Source organism: Suncus etruscus, chromosome 1 (genome assembly GCF_024139225.1).
Source record: "Suncus etruscus isolate mSunEtr1 chromosome 1, mSunEtr1.pri.cur, whole genome shotgun sequence".
In the NCBI taxonomy this organism is placed as follows: domain Eukaryota; kingdom Metazoa; phylum Chordata; class Mammalia; order Eulipotyphla; family Soricidae; genus Suncus; species Suncus etruscus.
In genome coordinates, this window is record NC_064848.1 from 95439807 (window position 1) to 95464253 (window position 24447).

The window sequence follows — 24447 nt, forward strand, 5'->3', positions numbered from 1 at the left end:
TTTCTTCTTTTCTTATGTGCTCTGCCACATTTTTTTATCTCAATACCATGGCTTTTATATGGTGCTTACCCTTTTGTTTTGTTTTGTTTTTTGTTTGTTTTTGGAATGCTCACTGGATATTTTATTTGACAGTTTTCTATGTACTGTTGTGGTGTTTCACCTTCTTTTTCCCCTTCGTCTCTCAAACCAAGGATGAAAGCCTCTAGAAGGACTCCGCCCATTTCCAGAGTATCTGATTCTTTTTTTCTTTTTTTTTCTCCAGGTTATTACTTTTCTCTTCTTCAAACAAAACCGCATAACTTGAACTATCTAGTTTTGCCTCCCAATTGGGGGGGGATAAGGGAGGTACCAAGACCAAATAGGTGTAAGACCACTAAGTAGTAAGCTAGGCACAGAGGGGATCACTTATTCTAGCAGCCCCGGGGGTAAGGGAAGAGGTTATGGGAAGAAGGACAGGAACGGAGGTGGAGGGAGGACAATTCGGTGATGGGAATCCCCCCGATTTTATGTTAATATGTACCTAAAATATTATTGTCAATGATATGTAAGCCACTATGATTAAAATAAAATTATATTTAATAAAAAAGTTATAGCTAAACAAAATTTTTGGTTTAGTCTAAGTAAAGAACAAAAAGCTTGTTGCAGTGTCCTTTTCCTCCTATTGTGGTTAGATTTTAGTTTTTTTTAATGATTTGATTTTAACACATTTCTAAAGAATGCTTTTAATTTTAATAGAAAACAGAAGTCTATTTAATGTGGCTTGTCAATTTTTTCATCATATGGTATCATATGCAAAGTTTTACCTCTTCCAAGTTTTCTAATAAAAATTCTACTGTGACAGGCCCTAATATTTTAAGTTCCACCAACGTCTGTTTTTTTACATATCTGTTCATTTGTGGACCTTAAAAATCCTTTTAGTTCTACAAGTTACTTTCTTTCTGAACTCTTCAATAACTCTCCTAAATTGTTTACCTATTCTGTTTTTTAGTACTTTAACTAGTTTAAACAAAAGCACTGTATTGAATCTCATTATATATATTTTTATTTTCAACTAGATATTGGGTCATTGGTAGAAGCTAATCTTATTAATATGAACATAAGTAGCACATAATAAGGTGCATTAAATAGAGCAGAACTAATTAAAGAATTGGAATAAATGAAAAATGAGTTGAAATAACAGAATCTTCAGGATCTATCCAATGTTCAGATCAAAATCAGAATTTCTGATATCTGTAAGATCAGATTTATTTGTCTGATCAGAATTTCCCTAAATGACTAGCTCTTTTATGCAATATCCATCTATGAATTTGTGCTGCTCATTTCACTTCTTCATTTTTGTTTTCGTTTTTTATTTGGAGGAGGTCATATTCAGCAGTGTAGAACCATCATCCAGTTCAAGGTACTCTTGAAGTGCTTTTACATAGAAAACCCTTTGAACTATCTCCACGACTTCTGTTTTCTCTCTGACTAGCTTCCTACAGAGATACTAGATAGTTGAAGTGTCACTTTGTTAATTCTTCAGTTGTTCTTGAACCAAACCCTAATACGAAGGCAGTAACACATGAACACTGCCAAGTATGCTCACCAAACAAATAACATTAAAAATTAATTTTTCCTTCCAGAAGGAAAGGAATGTGACAAAGAAGAAAATGTGTGGTGAAATAGGTAAAATCTGAGAACTTCCACAGTCTGAGGAGGGAGACTTGTACATTAATTCAAATGGTCCAAAGTATAGTAATATGAGTAAACTCAATAAAACAAAGCACAGAGTAAGTTTTCAAAAACTAAAGAAAGACCCCTTAAAAACAGAGAAACAAAGTTCAAAATACACATGAAATTCACGTCTTATTTCTCAAAAAAAAAAAAACTACACTGAAATGAAGGGAATGGAATGACATAAACAACGTTCAAACTAAAAGGAATAATAAATAATTTCTAGCCTACAAGATTATTATTTAAATTGGAAAAAGTGATAAAATATCAGACAACAGTTAAATAATATTTATTATATCTAAATCATCTCTGTAAGCAATATGGATTGACCATACTTTAAAAAGATGTTGAGGCAGGGCAAGAGCAATAGCACAGTAGTAGGGCATTTGCCTTGCATACAGCTTACCCAGATCGGACCTTGGTTCGATCCCCAGTATTCCATATGGTTCCCCAAGCCAGGAGTAATTTCTGAGTGCAGAACCAGGAGTAACCCCTGAGCATCACCAGGTGTGACCAAAGTCTCCCCAATCCCCACCCAAAGGACTCAACCAAAAAGATTCTAGAAATAATAGTTTGTAGAGCAAAGTGGCAAGCTTCAAAATTAACATGCAACAATCTATTGCCTCCTTACATACAAATAATTATAGAGAATAAATATACATTAAAAATCTCATTAACAGTAGTGCCATGAAATTCATGAACCTTGGAATCAACTGAAGAGCTGAAAGACCTATAGAAAATGTTGCTTCAAGAAATAAAAGAGGACACAATGAAATAGACATATACCCTGTTTATGGACTGGGAGGATTAGGAATTAAAATGCAACATTCCCCTAAAATGTTTGTATGAATTTATGCAATCCCTCTAAGAATGCCCATAATATTCTTTTTTTTTCTTTTAAATTTTTTTTCAATTTTTTTTTATTTAAACACCTTGATTGCATACATGATTGTGTTTGGGTTTCAGTCATAAAAGTAATACCACCCATCACCAGTGCAACATTCCCATCACCCAAATCCCAAATCTCCCTCCTCCCCACACAACCCCCACCTGTACTCTAAACAGGCTCTACATTTCCCTCATACATTGTCAATATTAGGACAGTTCAAAATGTAGTTATTTCTCTAACTAAACTCATCACTCTTTGTGGTGAGCTTCATGAGGTGAGCTGGAACTTCCGGCTCTTTTCTCTTTTGTGTCTGAAATTTATAATTGCAAGAATGTCTTTCATTTTTCTTAAAACCCATAGATGAGTGAGACCATTCTGCGTTTTTCTCTCTCTGACTTATTTCACTCAGCATAATAGATTCTGTGTACATCCATGTATAGGAAAATTTCATGACTTCATCTCTCCTGACAGCTGCATAATATTCCATTGTGTATATGTACCACAGTTTCTTTAGCCATTCGTCTGTTGAAGGGCATCTTGGTTGTTTCCAGAGTCTTGCTATGGTAAATAGTGCTGCTATCAATATAGGTGTAAGGAAGAGATTTTTGTATTGTATTTTTGTGTTCTTAGGGTATATTCCTAGGAGTGGTATAGCTGGGTCGTATGGGAGCTCGATTTCCAGTTTTTGGAGGAATCTCCATATTGCTTTCCATAAAGGTTGAACTAGATGGCATTCCCACCAGCAGTGGATAAGGGTTCATTTCTCTCCACATCCCCGCCAACACTGATTGTTCTCATTCTTTGTGATGTGTGCCATTCTCTGTGGTGTGAGGTGGTATCTCATTGTTGTTTTGATTTGCATCTCCCTGATGATTAGTGATGTGGAGCATTTCTTCATGTGTCTTTTGGCCATTTGCATTTCTTCTTTGTCAAAGTGTCTGTTCATTTCTTCTCCCCATTTTTTGATGGGATTAGATGTTTTTTTCTTGTAAATTTCTGTCAGTGCCTTGTATATTTTGGAGATTAGCCCCTTGTCTGATGGGTATTGGGTGAATAAATTCTCCCACTCAGTGGGTGGCTCTTGTATCCTGGGCACTATTTCCTTTGAGGTGCAGAAGCTTCTCAACTTAATATATTCCCATCTGTTAATCTCTGTTTTCACTTGCTTGGAGAGTGCAGTTTCCTCCTTGAAGATGCCTGTAGTCTCAATGTCCTGGAGAGTTTTGCCTATGTGTTGTTCTATATATCTTATGGTTTGGGGTCTGATATCGAGGTCTTTAATCCATTTGGATTTTACCTTCATACATGATGTTAGCTGGGGGTCTAAGTTCAATTTTTTGCAAGTGGCTAGCCAGTTGTGCCAACACCACTTGTTGAAGAGGCTTTCCTTGCTCCATTTAGGATTTCCTTCTCCTTTATCAAAAATTAGGTGATTGTATGCCTGGGGAACATTTTCTGAGTATTCAAGCCTATTCCACTGATCTGAGGGTCTGTCCTTATTCCAATACCATGCTGTTTTGATAACTATTGCTTTGTAGTAAAGTTTAAAGTTGGGGAAAGTAATTCCTCCCATATTCTTTTTCCCAATGATTGCTTTAGCTATTCTAGGGTGTTTATTGTTCCAAACAAATTACAAAAGTGCCTGATCCACTTCTTTGAAGAATGTCATAGGTATCTTTAGAGGGATAGCGTTGAATCTGTATAACGCCTTGGGGAGTATTGCCATTTTGATGATGTTAATCCTGCCAATCCATGAGCAGGGTATGTGTTTCCATTTCCGCGTGTCCTCTCTTATTTCTTGGAGCAGAGTTTTATAGTTTTCTTTGTATAGGTCCTTCACATTTTTAGTCAGGTTGATTCCAAGATATTTGAGTTTGTGTGGCACTATTGTGAATGGGGTTGTTTTCTTAATGTCCATTTCTTCCTTATTACTATTGGTGTATAGAAAGGCCATTGATTTTTGTGTGTTAATTTTGTAGCCTGCCACCTTGCTATATGAGTCTATTGTTTCTAGAAGCTTTTTGCTAGAGTCTTTAGGGTTTTCTAAGTAGAGCATCATGTCATCTGCAAACAGTGAGAGCTTGACTTCTTCCTTTCCTATCTGGATTCCCTTGATATCCTTTTCTTGCCTATTCGCTATAGCAAGTACTTCCAGTGCTATGTTGAATAGGAGTGGTGAGAGAGGACAGCCTTGTCTTGTGCCAGAATTTAGAGGGAAGGCTTTTAGTTTTTCTCCATTGAGAATAATATTTGCCACTGGCTTGTGGTAGATGGCCTTAACTATATTGAGAAAGGTTCCTTCCATTCCCATCTTGCTGAGAGTTTTAATCAAGAATGGGTGTTGGACCTTGTCAAATGCTTTCTCTGCATCTATTGATATAATCATGTGGTTTTTATTTTTCTTGTTGTTGATGTTGTGTATTATGTGGATAGACTTACGGATGTTAAACCAACCTTGCATTCCTGGGATGAAACCTACTTGATCGTAGTAGATGATCTTCTTTTTTTTTTTTTTTTTTTTTGGTTTTTGGGCCACACCCGGTAACGCTCAGGGGTTACTCCTGGCTATGCGCTCAGAAGTCGCTCGTGGCTTGGGGGACCATATGGGACGCCGGGGGATCGAACCGCGGTCCGTCTCCTAGGCTAGCGCAGGTAAGGCAGGCACCTTACCTCCAGCGCCACCGCCTGGCCCCGTGGATGATCTTCTTAATGAGGTATTGAATCCTATTTGCCAGGATTTTGTTGAGGATCTTTGCATCTGCATTCATCAGCGATATTGGTCTGTAATTTTCTTTTTTCGTAGCATCTCTGTCTGGTTTAGGTATTAGGGTGATGTTGGCTTCATAAAAGCTGTTTGGGAGTGTTTCCGTTTGTTCAATTTCATGAAAGAGTCTTGCCAGGATTGGTAGTAGTTCCTCTTGGAAAGTTTGAAAGAATTCATTAGTGAATCTATCTGGGCCTGGGCTTTTGTTTTTGGGCAGACTTTTGATTACCATTTTTATTTCATCAATGGTGATGGGGGTGTTTAGATATGCTACATCCTCTTCCTTCAACCGTGGAAGATTATAAGAGTTCAAGAATTTATCCTTTTCTTCCAGGTTCTCATTTTTAGTGGCATAGTTTTTCAAAGTAGTTTCTGATTACTCTTTGAATCTCTGTCATATCAGTAGTGATCTCTCCTTTTTCATTCCTAATACAAGTTATCAAGTTTCTCTCTCTCTCTTTCTTTGTTAGGTTTGCCAGTGGTCTATCAATCTTGTTTATTTTTTTGAAGGACCAACTTCTGGTTTCGTTGATCTTTCGGATTGTTTTTTGGGTTTCCACTTCATTGATTTCTGCTCTCAGCTTTGTTATTTCCTTCTGTCTTCCTATTTTTGGGTCCTTTTGTTGAGTACTTTCTAGTTCTATTAGCTGTGTCATTAAGCTACTCAGGTAAGCTCCTTCTTCCTTCCTGATGTGTGCTTGCAAAGCTATAAATTTTCCTCTCAGTACTGCTTTTGCTGTGTCCCATAAGTTCTGATAGTTTGTGTCTTTATTGTCATTTGTTTCCAGGAACCTTTTGATTTCCTTCTTGATTTCATCTCGGACCCACTGGTTATTGAGTATGAGGCTGTTTAACTTCCAGGTGTTAAAGTTTTTCTTCTGAGTCCCTTTGGAATTCACAAATAATTTCAGAGCCTTGTGGTCAGCGAAGGTAGTCTGCAAAATTTCTATCCTCTTGATATTATGGAGGTATGTTTTATGTGCTAGCATGTAGTCTATCCTGGAGAATGTCCCATGTACATTGGAGAAGAATGTGTATCCAGGTTTCTGGGGATGGAGTGTACTATATATATCCACTAGGCCTCTTTCTTCCATTTCTCTCCTCAGGTCTAGTATATTCTTGTTGGGTTTCAGTCTGGTTGACCTATCCAGTGTTGACAAAGCAGTGTTGAGGTCCCCCACAATTATTGTGTTGTTATTGATATTGTTTTTCTGATTTGTCAACAGTTGTTTTAAATATTTTGCTGGCCCCTCATTTGGTGCATATATGTTTAGGAGAGTTATTTCTTCCTGTTCTACATACCCCTTGATTAATATAAAATGTCCATCTTTGTCCCTTACAACCTTCCTGAGTATAAAGTTTGCATTATCTGATATTAGTATGGCCACTCCAGCTTTTTTATGGGTGTTGTTTGCTTGGATAACTTTTCTCCAGCCTTTTATTTTGAGTCTATGTTTGTTCTGACTATTCAGGTGCGTTTCTTGTAGGCAGGAGAAGGTTGGATTGAGTTTTTTGATCCATTTAGCCACTCTGTGTCTCTTGACTGGTGCATTTAGTCCATTGACGTTGAGAGAAAGCATTGTCCTGGGGTTTAATGCCATCTTTATATTGAAATTTGGTTGTCTTTTGGTTAGTCTTGTCTTAAATAAGGTCTTTCAGTTTTTCTCTTAAAACTGGTTTTGAGTCTGTAAAGTTTCTGAGCTGTTTTTTTGTCTGTGAAACCATGTATTCTTCCGTCAAACCGGAAAGTGAGTTTTGCTGGGTATAGTATTCTAGGTGAAGCATTCATTTCATTCAGTCTTGTCACAATATCCCACCACTGCTTTCTGGCATTGAGTGTTTCTGGTGACAGGTCTGCTGTAAATCTCAAGGATGCTTGCTTGAATGTAATTTCCCCTTTTGATCTTGCTGTTTTCAGAATTCTGTCTCTATCTGTGGGATTTGTCATTGTGACTAGGATGTGTCTTGGGGTGGTTTTTCTTGGGTCTCTTTTGGTTGGTACTCTTCGAGCATGCAGGATTTGATCACATATATTCTTTAGCTCTGGGAGTTTCTCTTTAATGATGTTCTTGACCGTTGATTCTTCCTGGAAATTTTCTTCCTGGGTCTCTGGGACTCCAATGATTCTTAAGTTGTTTCTGTTGATCTTATCATAGACCTCTATTTTCATCTGTTCCCATTCTTTGACTAATTTTTCCATTGTCTGTTCATTTGTTTTAAGTTTTTTTTCCAATCTCTCCTGTTGTATGGAATTGTTATGTATCTCATCTTCCACAGCACCAAGTCTATTCTCAGCTTCTGATACCCTGTCCCAGAGCTTATCCATTTTGTCATTTACTTCGTTTACTGATTTTTTTCAGGCCTGTTAGTTGACATGTTATTTGTTTGGAGTTTTGTGATTTCTGTCTTCATATTTTCTTGATTCTTATTAGTGTTCTGTTCTACTCTATTCATGGTTTCTTTGAGTTCTTTGAGCATATTCCATATTGCTACTCTAAAGTCCTTATCTGAGAGATTATTATTTGGTTGGTCGTTAACTTGTCATCAGAATTGTCATCTTCATTCTCTATGTCTGATGCTGGCCTGCGTTGTTTCCCCATTGTCACACTTGTATTGTGGGTTTTTCTACATGTTGTGGTGGTATTCATTGGTTATATGATGCAGGCAACACACTTCTCTGGCTCTGCCGTTTCTGGATGGGCCAACTTGCCTCCAAGATAGGGGAGTCCTCCGTGGATGAAGCCTCACACAGGATCAAATCCTAGGCCCGAGCACGCAGCAGAGTAGACAGTCTGGAGAGAGATTCTTGCTTCTGTGATCCAGCACAGTTCTTAGTGTGGTTTTTTTCTTCTTGTGATGGTGTTCTTTTTTTAGAAAGAGCGCACGGCTGCGTAGCGAAGTGGAGCTAAGTGCCTTCTGGAGTCTCTTTTCAGCCCACTCTCAGGATGTTCACGCAACAGGATAGCAGAGAGACACACACAGGCAGCACTCACAGTTTTTCACAGTCAAACCCCACTGGTCAGGCGTAGTTTTCACTCGCTCGCTGGGCAGCTTCAGAATGCTGTATTTTTGGGGTTCACTTCCCAGGACTCTGAGGAGAGTCACTGGCTCGATGGGTAGCTTCTGAATGTAGTTTCTTTGGGGTTCGCTTCCCAGGGCTCTGAGGAGAGCTTCCAGAGTTCAGGAAAGACAGAGAAGAGTAGTACAGGGCTCCCTTCAGGTGCTCAGTTTCTGGTTCGCTGGGTAGCTTCCAAATGTAGTTTCTTTGGGGTTTGCTTCCCAGGGCTCTGAGGAGAGCTTCCAGAGTTCAGGAAAGACAGAGAAGAGTAGGACAGGGCTCCCTTCATGTGCTTAGTTTCCTCAGAAGAAGCACAGCCGGGTGGAGACTCTGCAGGTAGAGCAATCAGCACTCTGCCTGGAAACCCCCACATCCAGCCATTTCTTACTCACTCCCTGGCTCGCTGGGTAGCTTCCAAATGTAGTTTCTTTGGGGTTCACTTCCCAGGGCTCTGAGGAGAGCTTCCAGAGTTCAGGAAAGACCGAGAAGGGTAGGACAGGGCTCCCTTCCGGTGCTCAGTTTCCTCAGAAGAAGCACAGCAGAGTGGAGACTCTGCAGGTAGAGCAATCAGCACTCTGCCTGGAAACCCCCACATCCAGCCATTTTTTACTCACTCACTGGCTCGCTAGGGCAGCTCCTGAATGTAGTTTTTTTGGGGTTCGCTTCCCAGGGCTCTGAGGAGAGCTTCCAGAGTTCAGGAAAGACAGGGAAGGGTAGGACAGGGCTCCCTTCAGGTGCTCAGTTTCCTCAGAAGAACCCATAATATTCTTTAAACTAGTGCATCAAACACTCCTGAAATTCATTTGAACAATGAATGCCCAAACAGATAAAGCAATCCTTAAGAAAAAGAATATGGAAGTCATCACTTTCCCCAACTTTAAATCATTCTACAAAGCAATAGTCATTAAAACAACATGATAATAGAATAAAGACCTGCAGAACAATGGAATAGATTTGCATAATCAGAGAATAACCCCCAGACATACAATCAATTAATCTTTGATGAAGCATCAAGAAACACAAAGTGGAGCAAGGAAAGCATCTTTAACAAGTGGTGTTGGGACAGCTAGTCAGCCCCATGCAAAAAAGCAAACTCATACCTTTTTTTAAAGCCATGCATTCAAGTCATGGACTAAAGATCTTAATATCAGACCTTAAGCCATAATTTATATAAAAGAAAAAAATAATCAAAGACTCCATATAGCAAGACAAAGTCACTTCAAGGAGAAAACATCACTATACAAGCAAGTAGATTCAAAGAAAATCAAATGGAAATACATTACTCTAAAAGCTTCATTTCAAAGGAAACAGTGTCTAGGATAAAAAGGCTATTCATTGATAGGGATAAAATATTCACCCAGTACCCATATAATAAGGGGTTAATATCTATGATATACAAGTTACTGACAGAATTTAAGAAAAAAATATAACCCCATCAAAAATGGTATAGGGGAAACTGTCTGTGTTTCACACCAGAGACTATTGAAAACTTCCTAGTTATAGGAGTCAAAATTGGAGAGTCTATTCTATTTTTTAGTCCCTGTTACATTACTGTTTGTATAAGAGAATTTGTGAAGATTACTTGTTTGTTTTTAGTTGACAGGCATCTGGGTCATGACTAGTTAAATCCAATTGCTGCATTTAAGATATATATATATATATCTTATATATATCTTACTCATCTTTATGAATAAGATATAGATTCATATATCTTATGAAAATAAGATATAGGTTATGAGATCATAAACTTTAAACCTAATTATTATATGAGACTTTTAATGGTTGTGAATGAAGAAGATGTATATTTTGCATATAGAAGGAGTGAAGAAAATTATGACCTGAAGTAGAAGGTAGCTAATTGAAGTCTTTGATCTAATTTTTACAGATAGCCAAAAGTCACATTAGGGACTTTGAGAGCAGTGGTGCCAAGCGGTAAGGCATCTGCCTTGCCAGCGCTAGCCTAAGATGGACCGTGGTTTAATCCCCAGGGGTCCCATATGGTCCCCCAAGCCAGGAGTGATTTCTGAGCGCATAGCCATAAGTAACTCCTGAACGTCACTAGGTGTGGCCCAAAACAAACAAACAAAAGTCACATTAAAAATGTTTCACGTGGCGGGTGAGGTGGCGCTAGAGGTAAGGTGTCTGCCTTGCAAGCACTAGCCAAGGAAGGATGGCGGTTTGATCCCCCGGGTCCCATATGGTTTCGCCCAGCCAGGGGCAGTTTCTGAGCGCTTAGCCAGGAGTAACCCCTGAGCATCAAACGGGTGTGGCCCAAAAAAACAAAACAAAAAAATAAATGTTTCACATTGGGACCAGAGTGGTAGCACAAGCGATAAGGCGTCTGCCTTGCCCGCACTAGCTTAGGATGGACTGCAGTTCGATCCCCCAGTGTCCCATATGGTCCCCAAGCCAGGAGCAATTTCTGAGCACATAGCCAGGAGTAACCCCTGAGAGTCACCGAGTGTGGCCCAAACACACACACACACACACACACACACACACACACAATGTTTGACATCACCAATCATCAGGGAGATGCAAATCAAAACATCTCACACTACCAAGACTAGAACACATCACAAAAAACAAGAACAACCAGTGCTGATGTGGATGCAGGGAGAAAAGATCTCTCATTCACGGATGGTGGGAATGCTGACTAGTTCAGTTCTTCTGGAAAACAATATAGACATTTCTCAAAAACCTGGAAAGTGAGCTTTCATGTGATCTAGAAATACCACTCTAGGGATTATCCTAGGAACACAAAAATAGTACAATAAATGTCCTCTGTACTCCTATGTTGATTGGAGCACTATTTATAATAGCCAGAATCTAGAAACAATCTAGTTGTCTTATAAAAGATGAGTGGCTAAAGAAACTGTGCTACATCTACACAATGGAATAATATGCAACCATTCAGAAAAATGAAGACATGTAATTTGCCTTTACATGGAATAGATATTTCTACTATTATGCTGAGTAAAATGAATCAAAGGGAGGGAGCTGTACATAGAATAGTCTCACTTATCTGTGCAATATGAAAAATAAAAGTATGGGAACAATATTCAGAGGCAACAGAGATAAGGACTAAAATCACCAGCCCATGGTATAATGCTTACCACAAAAGTGGTGAGAGCACTAACTGCACTGACAACTACCATGACAATGATAGTGAGAGAGAGAAGCAGAATGTCTGTCCCAGATACAGGTGGGGAGAAGGGGAATACAGGGGACATTGGTGGTAAGAAAGTTGCACTGGTAAGGGTGGTATACATCCTATGACTAAAACCCAACTATGAACATTTCTGTAACCACAGAGCTTAAATAAAGAAATAATTTTAAAAAATCTGTTTCATTATATATCTAAATAAATAAACTGGAATAATAAATAATAAATAATAAATAAAATAAGGTTATTTTCAGAAAAATTAAGGATGCAGGATTGATTCCCTAATTGATCTTCTCCAAGAATATAAACTAAAGATTGGTCAGTTTTGCATATTTTTAAAATTTAGATGAAGCCACAGTGTATTTAAATAGAAAATAAAAATTATTTATCACCCCTAATTATCTCACCCCAAAACTATTCTGAGTAACAAATTACCCATAGTAAAAATGAATTCAGGGATATAGCTAATAATTCTTTGATCTCAAAAAAAATTTACCTCATATATGGCCTCAAATCTAAATCTCATAGATTTAAGTGATTTCTATATAATGATCAACAACATAAAACATGACCCATAGTAAAAAGAGATTATAGATATGACTATTATTATTTAGTGACCGCTATTAAGATTTATGAAAAAATAAAACCAATTTAAGAGCACTTTATTCAATGGTACTATCTTCAGAGCATAGGGTGCTGTAAATAAGTACTGCAAATAAGTACTTCCCTTCATCTGCTGACCAGTGTTGAATCTCTGCCATTCCATATGGTCTCTTAGCCAGCAACAGTGATTTCTGAGCTCATAATCAGGAGTAAGCCCTCAGCAGTCAGATGTGGGTGGCTCAACACCTCCCCCTCAACACCTCCCTCATTAAAAATGTTGTTATCTTGGTTTTAGAGAACTTGAATCAGTTCAAAGTAAAAGAAAGGCTCTGAGTTCTCTGATATCTATGAGCAAAAAACAGACTGAGAAAGGGTGAGCCGTTTCTAGTAGAAAAGTAAAGAAACCATCCAAGCATACAGAGAAAAGAGAAGAGTTCTGAAACCACTCCCAAAGAACAAAAACATGAAATTATAAAATATTTTTTCCCTTCAGTCCCTGGTACAGGGGAAACTGGCTGTGTTTCACACCAGAGACTATTGAAAACTTCCTAGTTATAGCAGTCAAAATTGGAGAGTCTATTCTATTTTCTAGTCCCTGTTACATTACTGTTTGTATAAAAGAATTTGTGAAGATTACTTGTATGTTTTTAGTTGACAGGCATCTGGGTCATGACTAGTCTTACCCCAATTGCTGCACTTAAGTTATATATATTTAATGGTTGTGAATGAAGAGGATGTATATTTTGCATATAGAAGAAGTGAAGAAAATTGTGACCTGAAGTAGAATGAGGCTAATTAAAATCTTTGATCTAATTTTTAAAAAATGCCTTTCATCAACAAAGCCTATTTATTTACCCACTAAATCTAAGCTGTCATTAATTGCTTTGGCTATTATAACTTAGCAAAAATATTTAAAACACTGTATGTTCAAGGAATCAATCAGTTTTTAATTTTGTCCTCTTAAAACCTAGGTTTCGATTTTGGAGGCTGACAGTCCAAGAGAAGTATAAATACACACCAGTAACAGAAGCAACTGTAAGCAATGGTAGTGGAAACTTTTTAAATTCTATGCTAATATCATAACCTGCACAAGGGAAACTGGATGAAACCTGAACCAGAACTTAATAGTATTATGAGAAATCCTAATTAGATTTGTTTTCAGTCAATTAATTTTGGGTGCTTTTCCTACCCTCTAACAGTCAGAAAGCTACAGGAAGAATGATAACAATAAATGGTTTATAATTTGAAAGGCAGAAACACAATCTGATGAATGTAGATTGAAATACTAGAAAGATAAAGTCTGATAGAATTGAAGAAATAAATAATGTATCAGGAATATACAAAACCAAATGCTCTGTTAGGTTTAATAACTATATTGCTGTTTAATTTGACTGAAAGTATGCCTTCTGTCCATACTAAATATTACTATCCAGTTGTACTTGATTATGTGAAAGCAATCAAACAAATATTCTTTTCTCTGATACATGTCATTTGGAGTAGTACCTAATACTTAGTGGTTCCCTCTGTGTTTAGCTTGTTGTAGATTGGGTATCGATTCTGTTGTCATTGGCTTTGGATTTGGTGTTTAAGTTTGATCAGTTTTTATTTCTACTCAATGTTCATATGACTGAAAAACAAAACTTTTTGATCTGAGGTTCCATCTAAAGGTTTATAGAATCAAAATCTTAAAAAAAAAAAAACCACTGCTAGCTAAAACACTGCTATTCATATTGGGTCATATTGATGGTGCTCTTAAAATTATTGATAATATATAAAATTGCAATATGCACATACAATATAAACAGCACTAACATAAACTTACAATACATTTGCATAGTAATTAAAAAAGAACCTATAAGCATTTTAGTTAGTAAAAAATTAATCTCAACTATAAACTTTGTAATTTCTCTCTTTTCCACTCCTGGAATGTTTAGTTCCTCTTACCTTTGCTTTGTCCCATACACCTGTACAAATTGTTTTACATTTTACAAATTGTTTTACATTTTAAAAATTGTAATTTTACAAATTACATTAAAATTGTTTTATATATGTGCATATATTATTGGGAAAAGTAATTTAGTATTCATTCTACTTACTATTTGTCATAAATAAAAGAGAACAACATTTTGTCCCAATGTTTTCTACAGTTCTATTTACGAAAGTCAAGGCTTTCAGTATTTTTTAGAATTTTTCTTCTATGTTTACCTCAAAATATAAAAATGACATATAAAAATACATTTTGAAAATATATGGTAAAAATATCTTTTATATGAAATACCTTACCTTGGCAATAAATAGTATTAATTTCTACCATTTTTTCTACATACATATAAGATACATAGATAATTCCAAAAGGAAGAATTGATGTAAAAAAGGGAAGATTTTTTTGTTCAGAGATTAAGCAAATGAGATGTTAGTCTTATAGACAGTAAGCACTCTTCACTTGATTATTTTCACATTATTTTTTTTCTTTGGTATATATAATGATTTACCTCAAAGAAGGCTACAAAATCAGGCATTTAACCTTATTTTAAGTGTTTACCACATTGCAATTTTATCAACAGCTTTAATAAATTAAATGTATGGACAAAAGTCCAGTCAGTTGCATTTTTAAGAAGCTTCCTATATAGTTCTGGTGTGCAATAATGTTTATTCTTAGTCATAGTTCTTTCTCAGTATTCCATTAACCAGACAGCTGCTGAGGTGCTGGCATCTTCGGGTAATAGATTTGGTTGTAGATTATACCAAAGCAAAACTTTTCACATTTTAGTAGGGTGATTTATAAAATTTATTAAACATCAGAGTTATTCAGGAATCTTGAAAAAAATTCCAGCTTTCTGAGTCTTGTCTCCATAGAGTCTATTTTTTTGGAGGCTATCAATAAGACTTGGGAATCTGATTTTCCCATGCATACTTCAGGATATTCTAATGTTTAAGGACTAGGACATGCTTTATAAAAAACATATTTAGCATTGTATAGAGTAAAGTTAAAGGGATATTTACATGACTTAAAGACTATTAATATAATTTATCTAGTTCTATATGAAACAGATAATTCCATGCACTAACATGCTTTAATCAAGATTTAACTGGAAAATTATAACAATAGTGTTCTTTAGTCATCTTCTATGTATCTGTAAAAATCTTTTGTTGATAAGACTTAAAGTCAGTTACTTTCAACTAATAAATGAAGGTCGGGTTTTTGCCTTGTACATGAGTTTGATCTTCCAGCAACCCAGATGATTCCCTGAACCTTGTAGGAGTAATTTCTGAGTACAAAGCCAGGAGTAACCCCTGAGAACCTTCCTGAATAGTACATAACACTCCCCAAAGTTAATAAATTAAAGTGTTCCAGAAATAAAATAATAAAATTTCCAAATATCTTTTAGGAATCTCATTATTGCATCAAACAATTTGACACACTTTATCCAAGGAAGGGGAAAAAATGAGTCTGACACATAGTATTTAAAAAATGATTGTTTCACACTTGAGGCCCCTTGACAGTTACTAATCTTGCTAAAGTACCACCCATATCTAACTAAAGATGGAATAGTCACATAAACATACTCTCATGAAAATTTTTGTATTTTATTCCATAAAAATATGGACCTCACAGGAAATCTTGTCCCTAGTTCTAGTTCTATGTTTAGTTTTATTAATGTGATTAAAAACAAGAAAGGTAACATAGTAATTAAAGGCATTCTGAAATGGCTGGAGATTGCTACTTTGCAAAGTAGTATTAAACACAAAATATTAAGTCTATGTTCTGAAATTCAGATATACAGAGTAAATGCTGTGAAATTTGACAAAGAAAACAGGTGATACATACCACTTTTATTTAATAAAAAAAGAGTAATATGGAAATATTGGTTGACAGATTCATTCAGTAATATACATATATGCATATATGTAATATACATAAATATATATGTTTTTTGGGCCATACCCGGTGATGCTCAGGGATTACTCCTTGCTATGCACTCAGAAATCGCTCCTGTCTTGGAGGGGACCATATGGGACGGCAGGGGATCGAACTGTGGTTCTTCCTAGGCTAGCGCACAGCTTGTGTCACCGCTCTGGCCCCTCATTCAGAAATATATCAGACTTTTTTCCCATTATATTAGTAGTTTTAATGTGTTATATCTTTAACCAATATTAAAAAATTATGCTTCATTGAGCCTTTTAATAAAACATAAATGCCACAAAAACTAAAATAGAAAGATTGGAATTTTTTCTCAAATCCACCACTGCCACTATTAGGTGTGGAATTGCTTCTCTGATCATCTTTAAATTATTAGTAAAGATTTTTTTCTATTACACAGAAAAAGTTATTTTTCTTTGAAGAGTCTCTTTGGAGTTCTCTTTCTTTGAATTCTGTTATTCTCTGTCAGAGAATCTATGTAAAATTCTTGCTGGGTTCTCACAACTGTTTTTCAACCCTGCACCTTGCCAGATAATTGGAAAAATGAACAATAAGAAGAGCTGTAAATTCTAATGATATCTGAAAGCCTAGGCAAAGAATATTTTAGTAGAGAAAAGCCAAAGACTTTAAATCCTTTAAGGTCATTAAGAAAGTTGTGAAGTTTGTGAGAGATGTGAGGGGGAAAAGTCTTTTGATTATCTGTTAAATTTGCAGACTCTAACTATTCATTTCCCTAGTTAAGATTTAATTTAATTACAAAACAAAAATGTATAGCTCTAACAAGGCCTAGTGGTAGTCTGTACAACTAATCTACTTAAATTCCCTGGATTAGATTTAATTAGAAAGCAACATTGTGGCAGCTGCTAATATACACTTTCCAGGTGACCATATAATAATATTGGAGTATTTACAAATCTCTAGTTTTTGCTTTGGTTCTAAGACCATAATTATGTATCAGTTAAACATATATTTTGGAAGCTTTTCTATATATTATAATAATAAATAATTTTGATTTTTATAGAAGTCAGTAAAAGTATTGATAGACATGTCTTGGGATAGGACAATGTGAGAAACTTAAATATCAACAGCACAGTTCGTACCTTTAAAAATTGATTTGCTTGTAAGATAAATAAAACTGAATTATGTATATTGTGGGTCGTCAATTTGATTAGGTTATCATGAATATGACTTTTCTATGTAACTAAGTAAAATAAACTAATCATTTTTTCTTTTATATTTAATGAGACAATCACGAAGCTGATTTTTTGTGTTACAATATATTTTAGATGGCAAATAAAAACACTGATATGTTTAAAAATGTCATGTCCTCTAGCATCTTTAAAACATAATTGTACAACATATAGGGAGATGATTATAGTGAAATAAATCTGGTTCATCATTTAATAATGTATGGAAGAAAAAAAATTTCACCTTAGCTTTTACATTACTCAAATAACACTTTTAATAACATGTGAGTTCTGAGTTTTTCTTTGTGTATGTAGGCCTGGAAGATAAGAAAATCGAGTTGAGAAAAAGGTAAGTATCATTATTATAATATGAACAATACTAAAATAATTATTCCTCTTATTGTTTACATAGCAACTCAGAAGATAATAACATGCTATTTATTAAGAATTTTTGTTGGTTAAGTGAAACCAAGTATTTCTTTTGTTTTAGTTTTTTCTAGATGTCAATCTCCTTTTCTTTTAGAACTGTGTAAAAGCTAAAGAAAAGATATATAAATAGCTAATTATATTTCCACTGAAGAGAACCAGGATACATAAATTTGTTCAACTATCTGAAGCAATCATTTCCTTTTTCACCTTTCAACCTCAGATGGCAGGTTGGATTATACCTAAGGCTGTTCTGCATGACTCCCCTGGACCCTGGCAAAGACATGGTGCATTTCAAAGACGAGGGCTAATTTCTCAAGACTAGCTGTGTCTGTCAGTTTCACCCCAGAGAGTATCTTTCTCTACTGAACAGTGACTGGGTCACAAGAGGAAACATTTGTGCTTGCTGAAGAAAATAGAATAAAAAGAATTATGACTAATACCAGATGTTCCAGTGCCCCAGAGGGGCAACCAGAATGTTTCTGCATATGCTGTCAACTGTATAAATTGCCAAACATAGGACCCTGGGGCTTGGTGCTCATGCTGCTCTGTTGTGCCAAGTCATAGGATTTGAAATGAAATGTACTGGAGAGATGGCATTAGCCAGTGGTTTTAATCTATGTCTGAGAGAAAACTGTGACTCAAGGAGTCAGAAGTAAGTGTAAGAAGATCCTCTGAAACAGAAACAAAACTTTTCAAAGGAATGTAAACATACTGTGGGCTAATATTTGAGACAATATTTGCCCAGCAAAATCCAGTTGTAAACGTTTAAGGTAATACCTTGGTGATTGGAACTGAACCTTTATAAGATGACCAATCTACTGGCTGTATGACAGCATGACAGGGGAGGCCTTTAGATCACAGAGTCTGAACTTAGGCTACACTGGATCATGTGGTTTGGGAGACTGAAATTAAATTCTATCATTAAATTTAATATGGGAGAAAAAAGAAGATGAATGGAAACTTCTGGATTCAAGCCAAGCAATTCTTAAAATCATTTCAATGACAAATATAAAACACCACTTAGCTAAATGTTATCTTTTCTAGTTTCAAATTTGGTGACAAATTATGATGATGAGCTGGTTCTTATTCTACATTAACTATTTTCAAATTAAAAATATTCTGAGTGATTTTTCAAAGGCAGATAAGGGAGAGAGAGAAAAAGAGAGAGAATAAAGGAGAATAAAGAGGCATTCATTCAAATGGGTCAGGCACATCTTACTCACCATCACTATTGATACATATGACTTCTTGAACTTGGGTGCCTGGACCACATTCTTTTCCATTATCTGGCTCACAGTCTCCAAGCCTGACTGCTTTCCAATCATAGCAGGATGGTTCTTCACAGGGTATGGCTTCCAGTAAGTGAGGGCAGTTCCCAGTTCCCCCAGAGCCTCCAGTAGGCTCATTGGTAATGCGTCGCTTCCTCAGTTTAAAACCTGGGGAAGGAGATTTATTGGTAAAGAAAAAGATTTATTTTTACCATGATGGGTTGAATATTTCAAAAAGCTTAATGAAGCCTAATGAAAGCTGCATAGTGTAGAAATAAAAACTGTTTTAATTATGTAGATTTCTCCAACCCAGGCTTACAGTGATATAATTAATTTTTCACTAAACTAATAAATTATATAAATTGAAAAATTGGGTCTTTCTTTAGATTCAGTTAACTAAGGTAAAAATAAGGTCTCAAATGCCATATATCACTTATGTTCTTCCTTGGGATTATTGGAGAAAAGAGAGATAGGATAAAGAGAAAGCAAAAGAGAGAGAAAAGGACAGGAGAGGGCAAAGAGACAGGGGAGTGGGTTTGGGAGTGAGTTTGGGAGATGAGAGAGCTAAAAGTAAAGAGAGAAATTTTGATTAAAAGACATTTTATTTGAAAAGGCAGTGATTATAAAATATTCAAAGAAGCAATGAATTCTCAGTCTACTAAGAAATATTCATGACCAAAGTGCTGCTATTTTTGTATCCTTCAGTGCTTTAAAAAGTATGTCTTAGAAGTTGGCTAGTCCAAAACAAATTGTCTTTAGAGTCTTTGGAAATCTGAATTGGGAATAAAATAATTTTAGTTGAGAATGTGCATTATTTGACACATTTTAGAACTTAAATTTTTCTCTTCACGATAATGTATTATATGGAATAAGTATGAATAAAATTAATACAGGCTTATAGCTATAAGGTCATCTTATGTAATCACTAGAAAACCTCTAGAAATAAAACAAGAATATGTTTTCAAATTATCCCAAATGGTCAGCACATAGAAAAACCATGTATCTAAATTACTTATCTAAGTACATTATTTACATCATAAAATCAACAATTTTTTAAAAATATTTTTCCCTTTTACTTAAGTGTTTTATATTTTTATTTCATTGAGTTTATAAAAATGAATGGCAAATATTATTATTCTCCTTTGACAAATAAGCAGGCAGAGTTAATTAACTTGTATAAACAGTCTGAAACAAAGTCATTTTTCAAATTCAGGTCATTCTGACACTACGGATAATCTTAACCACTATATAAATTGCCTCAGATTCTCTCCATCTGTTAACTAAATTAACAAACCACTTTGCCACATTTTCTTCAGTTTTAATATTCTTGTAAAAAGATTTATTCATCTTTTGCAATCAATAGCTTTAGCCATTGTGGAAAATACCACAAATGAATAATCAGAAAGAACACAGAAAAGTATTTTTAAATGATTCACAAGTCAATAGCTAAACTAATGAGATATTCAAGTAGAACAAATTACTATGACATACCTTTTTTACCTTGTTGGTCATTACAGTTTTCAAAAGTACAAGGTCCCCAAGCTGACCAGGGTGAAACTTCACATTCAGCAGGGCAGGGGATGTGACACAGCTGTGTAGTATTAGGCACAGGTCCAGTACAGAGTTTCAAGTCCACTGGTTTTGAGGCTATTAGAAGAAAATGAACAACCCCTTAATTAAAATTAGGAGCAGTACAATGACTATTAATATAATTTTTATGAAGATGAGAAAGAAAATGCTAAAAGAGGTGCCATCAGTACATTATTCTAATGCTTTGCTATGTACTGAGAAGAAATGGGGTGGGGGAATAGTGTAGTCTTGCAGATTGTTTGATCACCATCTCTTTCATGAAAGAGCCAAACATTGAGTCTAATACTTCAAGTCAGTGAAACAATTCAGAATTTAATTTTAGCTCTAAAATTTCTTACATGTTTCTGAAGAATCAAAATCAACTTCAGAGAACTGAACACAATATTAGGGGTCTAAATGTAACGGAACTTCTGAAAGGCTTGTGGTAGAGGAAAGTCTCTTTTGTCCAGAGAGAAATATAAGATGATAAAGAAAGATGCTATACCAAATGGTATATCTTTGCATACTTCTCGCTAACCCACCAGACATTTTCCATAATTAACAAATATATTGTCTGCATTTAATAGTAAGTTTTCTAGAGACTAATTTTAATTAATTCTCCATGTCTGTTAATAAATTGACCTACAAATATAGATAAATATTACTTTCCCTGTGTGTCTTTTTTATTTTGATGCTTACAACTTGGCTGTTTTGTACTGTGCAAACATTCGACAGTTAATACGAAGGTTGTTTCAGTTAAAATTATTACAATTTTAATGATATTTAAATTTTTGTGGACAGCAGAAGAGAATAAAATTCAACTGAGTATATTATACAATATATATAACTAAAAGTTATGAAATAAACATTTTAAAAGGTATCTATTTTCAAAAAGCTAGCTCCTGTTTTCCATCTGATAATCTATATGTTCACACATAGAGTACAAAGTACCAGTATTGTATAGTTTTTAATTATCTTATGTAAAAGTAATACTAAATTTTATTATTGCATCTATATGCTTTCAGAGAAATAATTTTGATAAAATGTTAATTTCATTTTTGGGGGCACAACTAAATTTCTCTAGACATATTCTTGGCTCTGTTGTCAGGCATCATTCCTGGCAGGGCTCAGGAGACCATATGTGGTGCACAGGATTGAACCAGTCAGCTGTGGGCAAGATAAGTGACTTACAAGCTGTGCTACTATTTCTCTAGACCACTGAACTATATTTTTTGTACTAAATAAATTTATGCAGTCAAAGTCTAAAGCAAACCAATCAATGATGCATAATCATTAATTTTTGGCACACAAGAAACAATAGAAATAACTATGCTTAGAACTACATAACCTACTTAATGTCACTTTCATAGCACTGTAAATACTCTGTAGATTTACATTCTCATTTTCCTCCCTACTAAGTGCTAAGTTGTCTCTTTTTTTATCCAACCCATAGCCCCTCCACATATACAATTGAATATAAATGACAAATAAATATAAACTATACATCCCTAGTTTGCTTAGTAGGAACTCTGTCAGTATTTCTGCTCAAGTATATAAATATTATTATTAATGAGCTTCATAATAAAAGCCAAACAAAATTATGATTAATATTATTGCTTTCAAACAGTGAAAATAATCGGCATACTAGGTACATAGAATACAAAAATAAATACCTAAGTTTATGAATAAAACATAATTCAATGTCAATGACATATATTAAAGAATAATAAAGTTTGTCTTAGAATTGTATGTTAACTTTATGTGTCAACTTGACTGAGGCCACTGGATGCCATAACAGGTTGCCTATACATTTTTTTCTTGGTGTGTCTATGAGGATCTTTCTGGACCAGATCAATAGGCATTTCAATAAAATGAGTTAAATGGGTGTTATCAACAGCACTGAGCATTATACAACCCACTGAGATACCAAATAGAACAAAATTTAATGGATAGGTAGGCGCTGTCTCCTTTTTGAAGTAGAATACCCATCTTCTCCTGATCTTGACCTGGTTCTGATAGAGATATATCCACTCCATAATCAAATGACTCAACAGTTATAACAAATCCCTTTTCCCTCTTTCATTCTTAGATCTATGCTTCAGGTATTCTGTATAACCTTGACTAGCAAGAGTCCAGAATGAAAAACAAAAATAGAACGTAATGTAAGTACAAATTTACAAAAGTCATTCACTGTGGAATCTTTCAGACTATCATTTAAATTAATGGTTATTATATAGTCATTTGTAAATTATACTTTTTTCAGTTGACTAAAAGGCACCTTACAACTTTAATATTATATTGCTGAGGAAATCTTGCTTTCTATAAAGCAAAGCCTACTTATTACATTGTGAATGCTTTAAGAACCTGAGAAAGTAAGACAAAAAAATTAGAATTGAAACTGCGTTTATCAAGAAAAAATCTAAAATGTTGTGTTTTAAATCCTCAGTAGTCATTTTCTTTATACACTTAATTTGATATTTTACTGTATATTGAATGAATCAAATAGAACAAAGGTATTCTTGAGCTATTAAAAAGTTTTATGTGGGAAGAACAAAAGAAATATTGCTTAAAGCAAAACATTTGAGATCATTACTGATAAACTAATTAAGTCTAAAATGATCTTAGAGATGTCTATATAAGGTATTTTCATTAATCAAAGAAACATAGGAAAAGTATGTATTTGTTAAATAAAGTATATCTTTATGACTTTCATTATAGGTTTCTTTTATATAATAAAAATTGATCAATATAAACACAGACACTAACTGAGCACCTCAAAAATGCTCAATTAATACAAATGGCCAAAAGACACATGAAAAAATGCTTCATATCACTAATCATCACAAAGATGCAAATCAAAACAGCTATGAGGTACAATCTCATGCCACAGAGATTGGCGCACATCACAAAGAATGAGAACAAGCAGTGCTGGCGGGGGTGTGAAAAGAAAGGAACTCATTCACTGCTTGGTGGGAATGCTGTCTAATTCAGCGTTTATGGAAATCGATTTTTGGAGATTTCTCCAAAAACTGGAAATTGAGCTCCCATGTGATCCAGCTATACCACTCCTAGGTATATACACCAGGAACACAAAAATACAATAGAAAAATCCCTTCCTCACACCTATATTTATTGAAGCACTATTTACCATAGCCACACTCTGGAAACAACCAAGATGCCCTTCAACAGATGAATGGCTAAAGAATCTGTGGTACATATACACAATGGAATATTATTTAGTCGTCAGGAGAGATGAAGTCATGGAATTTTCCTATACATAGATGTACATAGAATCTATTATGCTGAGTGAAATAAGTCAGAGGAAGAGAGATAGACTCAGAATAGTCTCATTCATCTATGGGTTTTAAGAAAAATAAAAGACATTTTTTTTAATAATTCTCAGAGACAAAAGAGATGAGATCTCTAAGGTCCAGCTCATGATATGAAGCTTACCACAAAGAGTGGTGAGTGCAGTTAGAGGAATAACTACACTGACAATTATCCTAACAATATGAATGAATGAGGAAAGTAGAAAGCCTGTCTCGAGTACTGGCAGGGGGTGAGGGTGGGGAGGAGGGAGATTTGGGACATTGATGTTGGGAATGTTGCACTGGTGAAGGGAGGTGTTCTTAACATGACTGAAACCCAACTATAATCATATTTTTAAGCAAGGTGTTTAAATAAAGATATTAAAAATAAAATAAAATAAAATAAAAAGAAGAAAGAATTCAACAAAATGCTCAATTATATTTTGAAATTGCCCAAAGGTTAATTAGAATAATGTGACTTAATAAATAAAGGACATTCCAAATAAATCTTATTTAAAAATTGAATAAAATTCTATAAATTTTATATAGTGCTTATTCCCCAGTTTTTATT

At 35.0% G+C, this 24447-nt stretch overlaps 1 protein-coding gene across 1 annotated transcript in view; it reads right to left on the reverse strand.

The window, feature by feature from the left end:
* Positions 1-24447, reverse strand: part of THSD7A (thrombospondin type 1 domain containing 7A) — a 320868-nt gene that overhangs the window by 203629 nt on the left and 92792 nt on the right. Inside the window, exons 5-6 of the mRNA XM_049776115.1 lie at positions 20491-20646; positions 18955-19167 (exon numbers count right to left, since the gene is read on the reverse strand). Of these exons, the coding sequence (XP_049632072.1) occupies positions 18955-19167; positions 20491-20646 (369 nt within the window). The remainder of the gene's footprint in view (positions 1-18954; positions 19168-20490; positions 20647-24447) is intronic.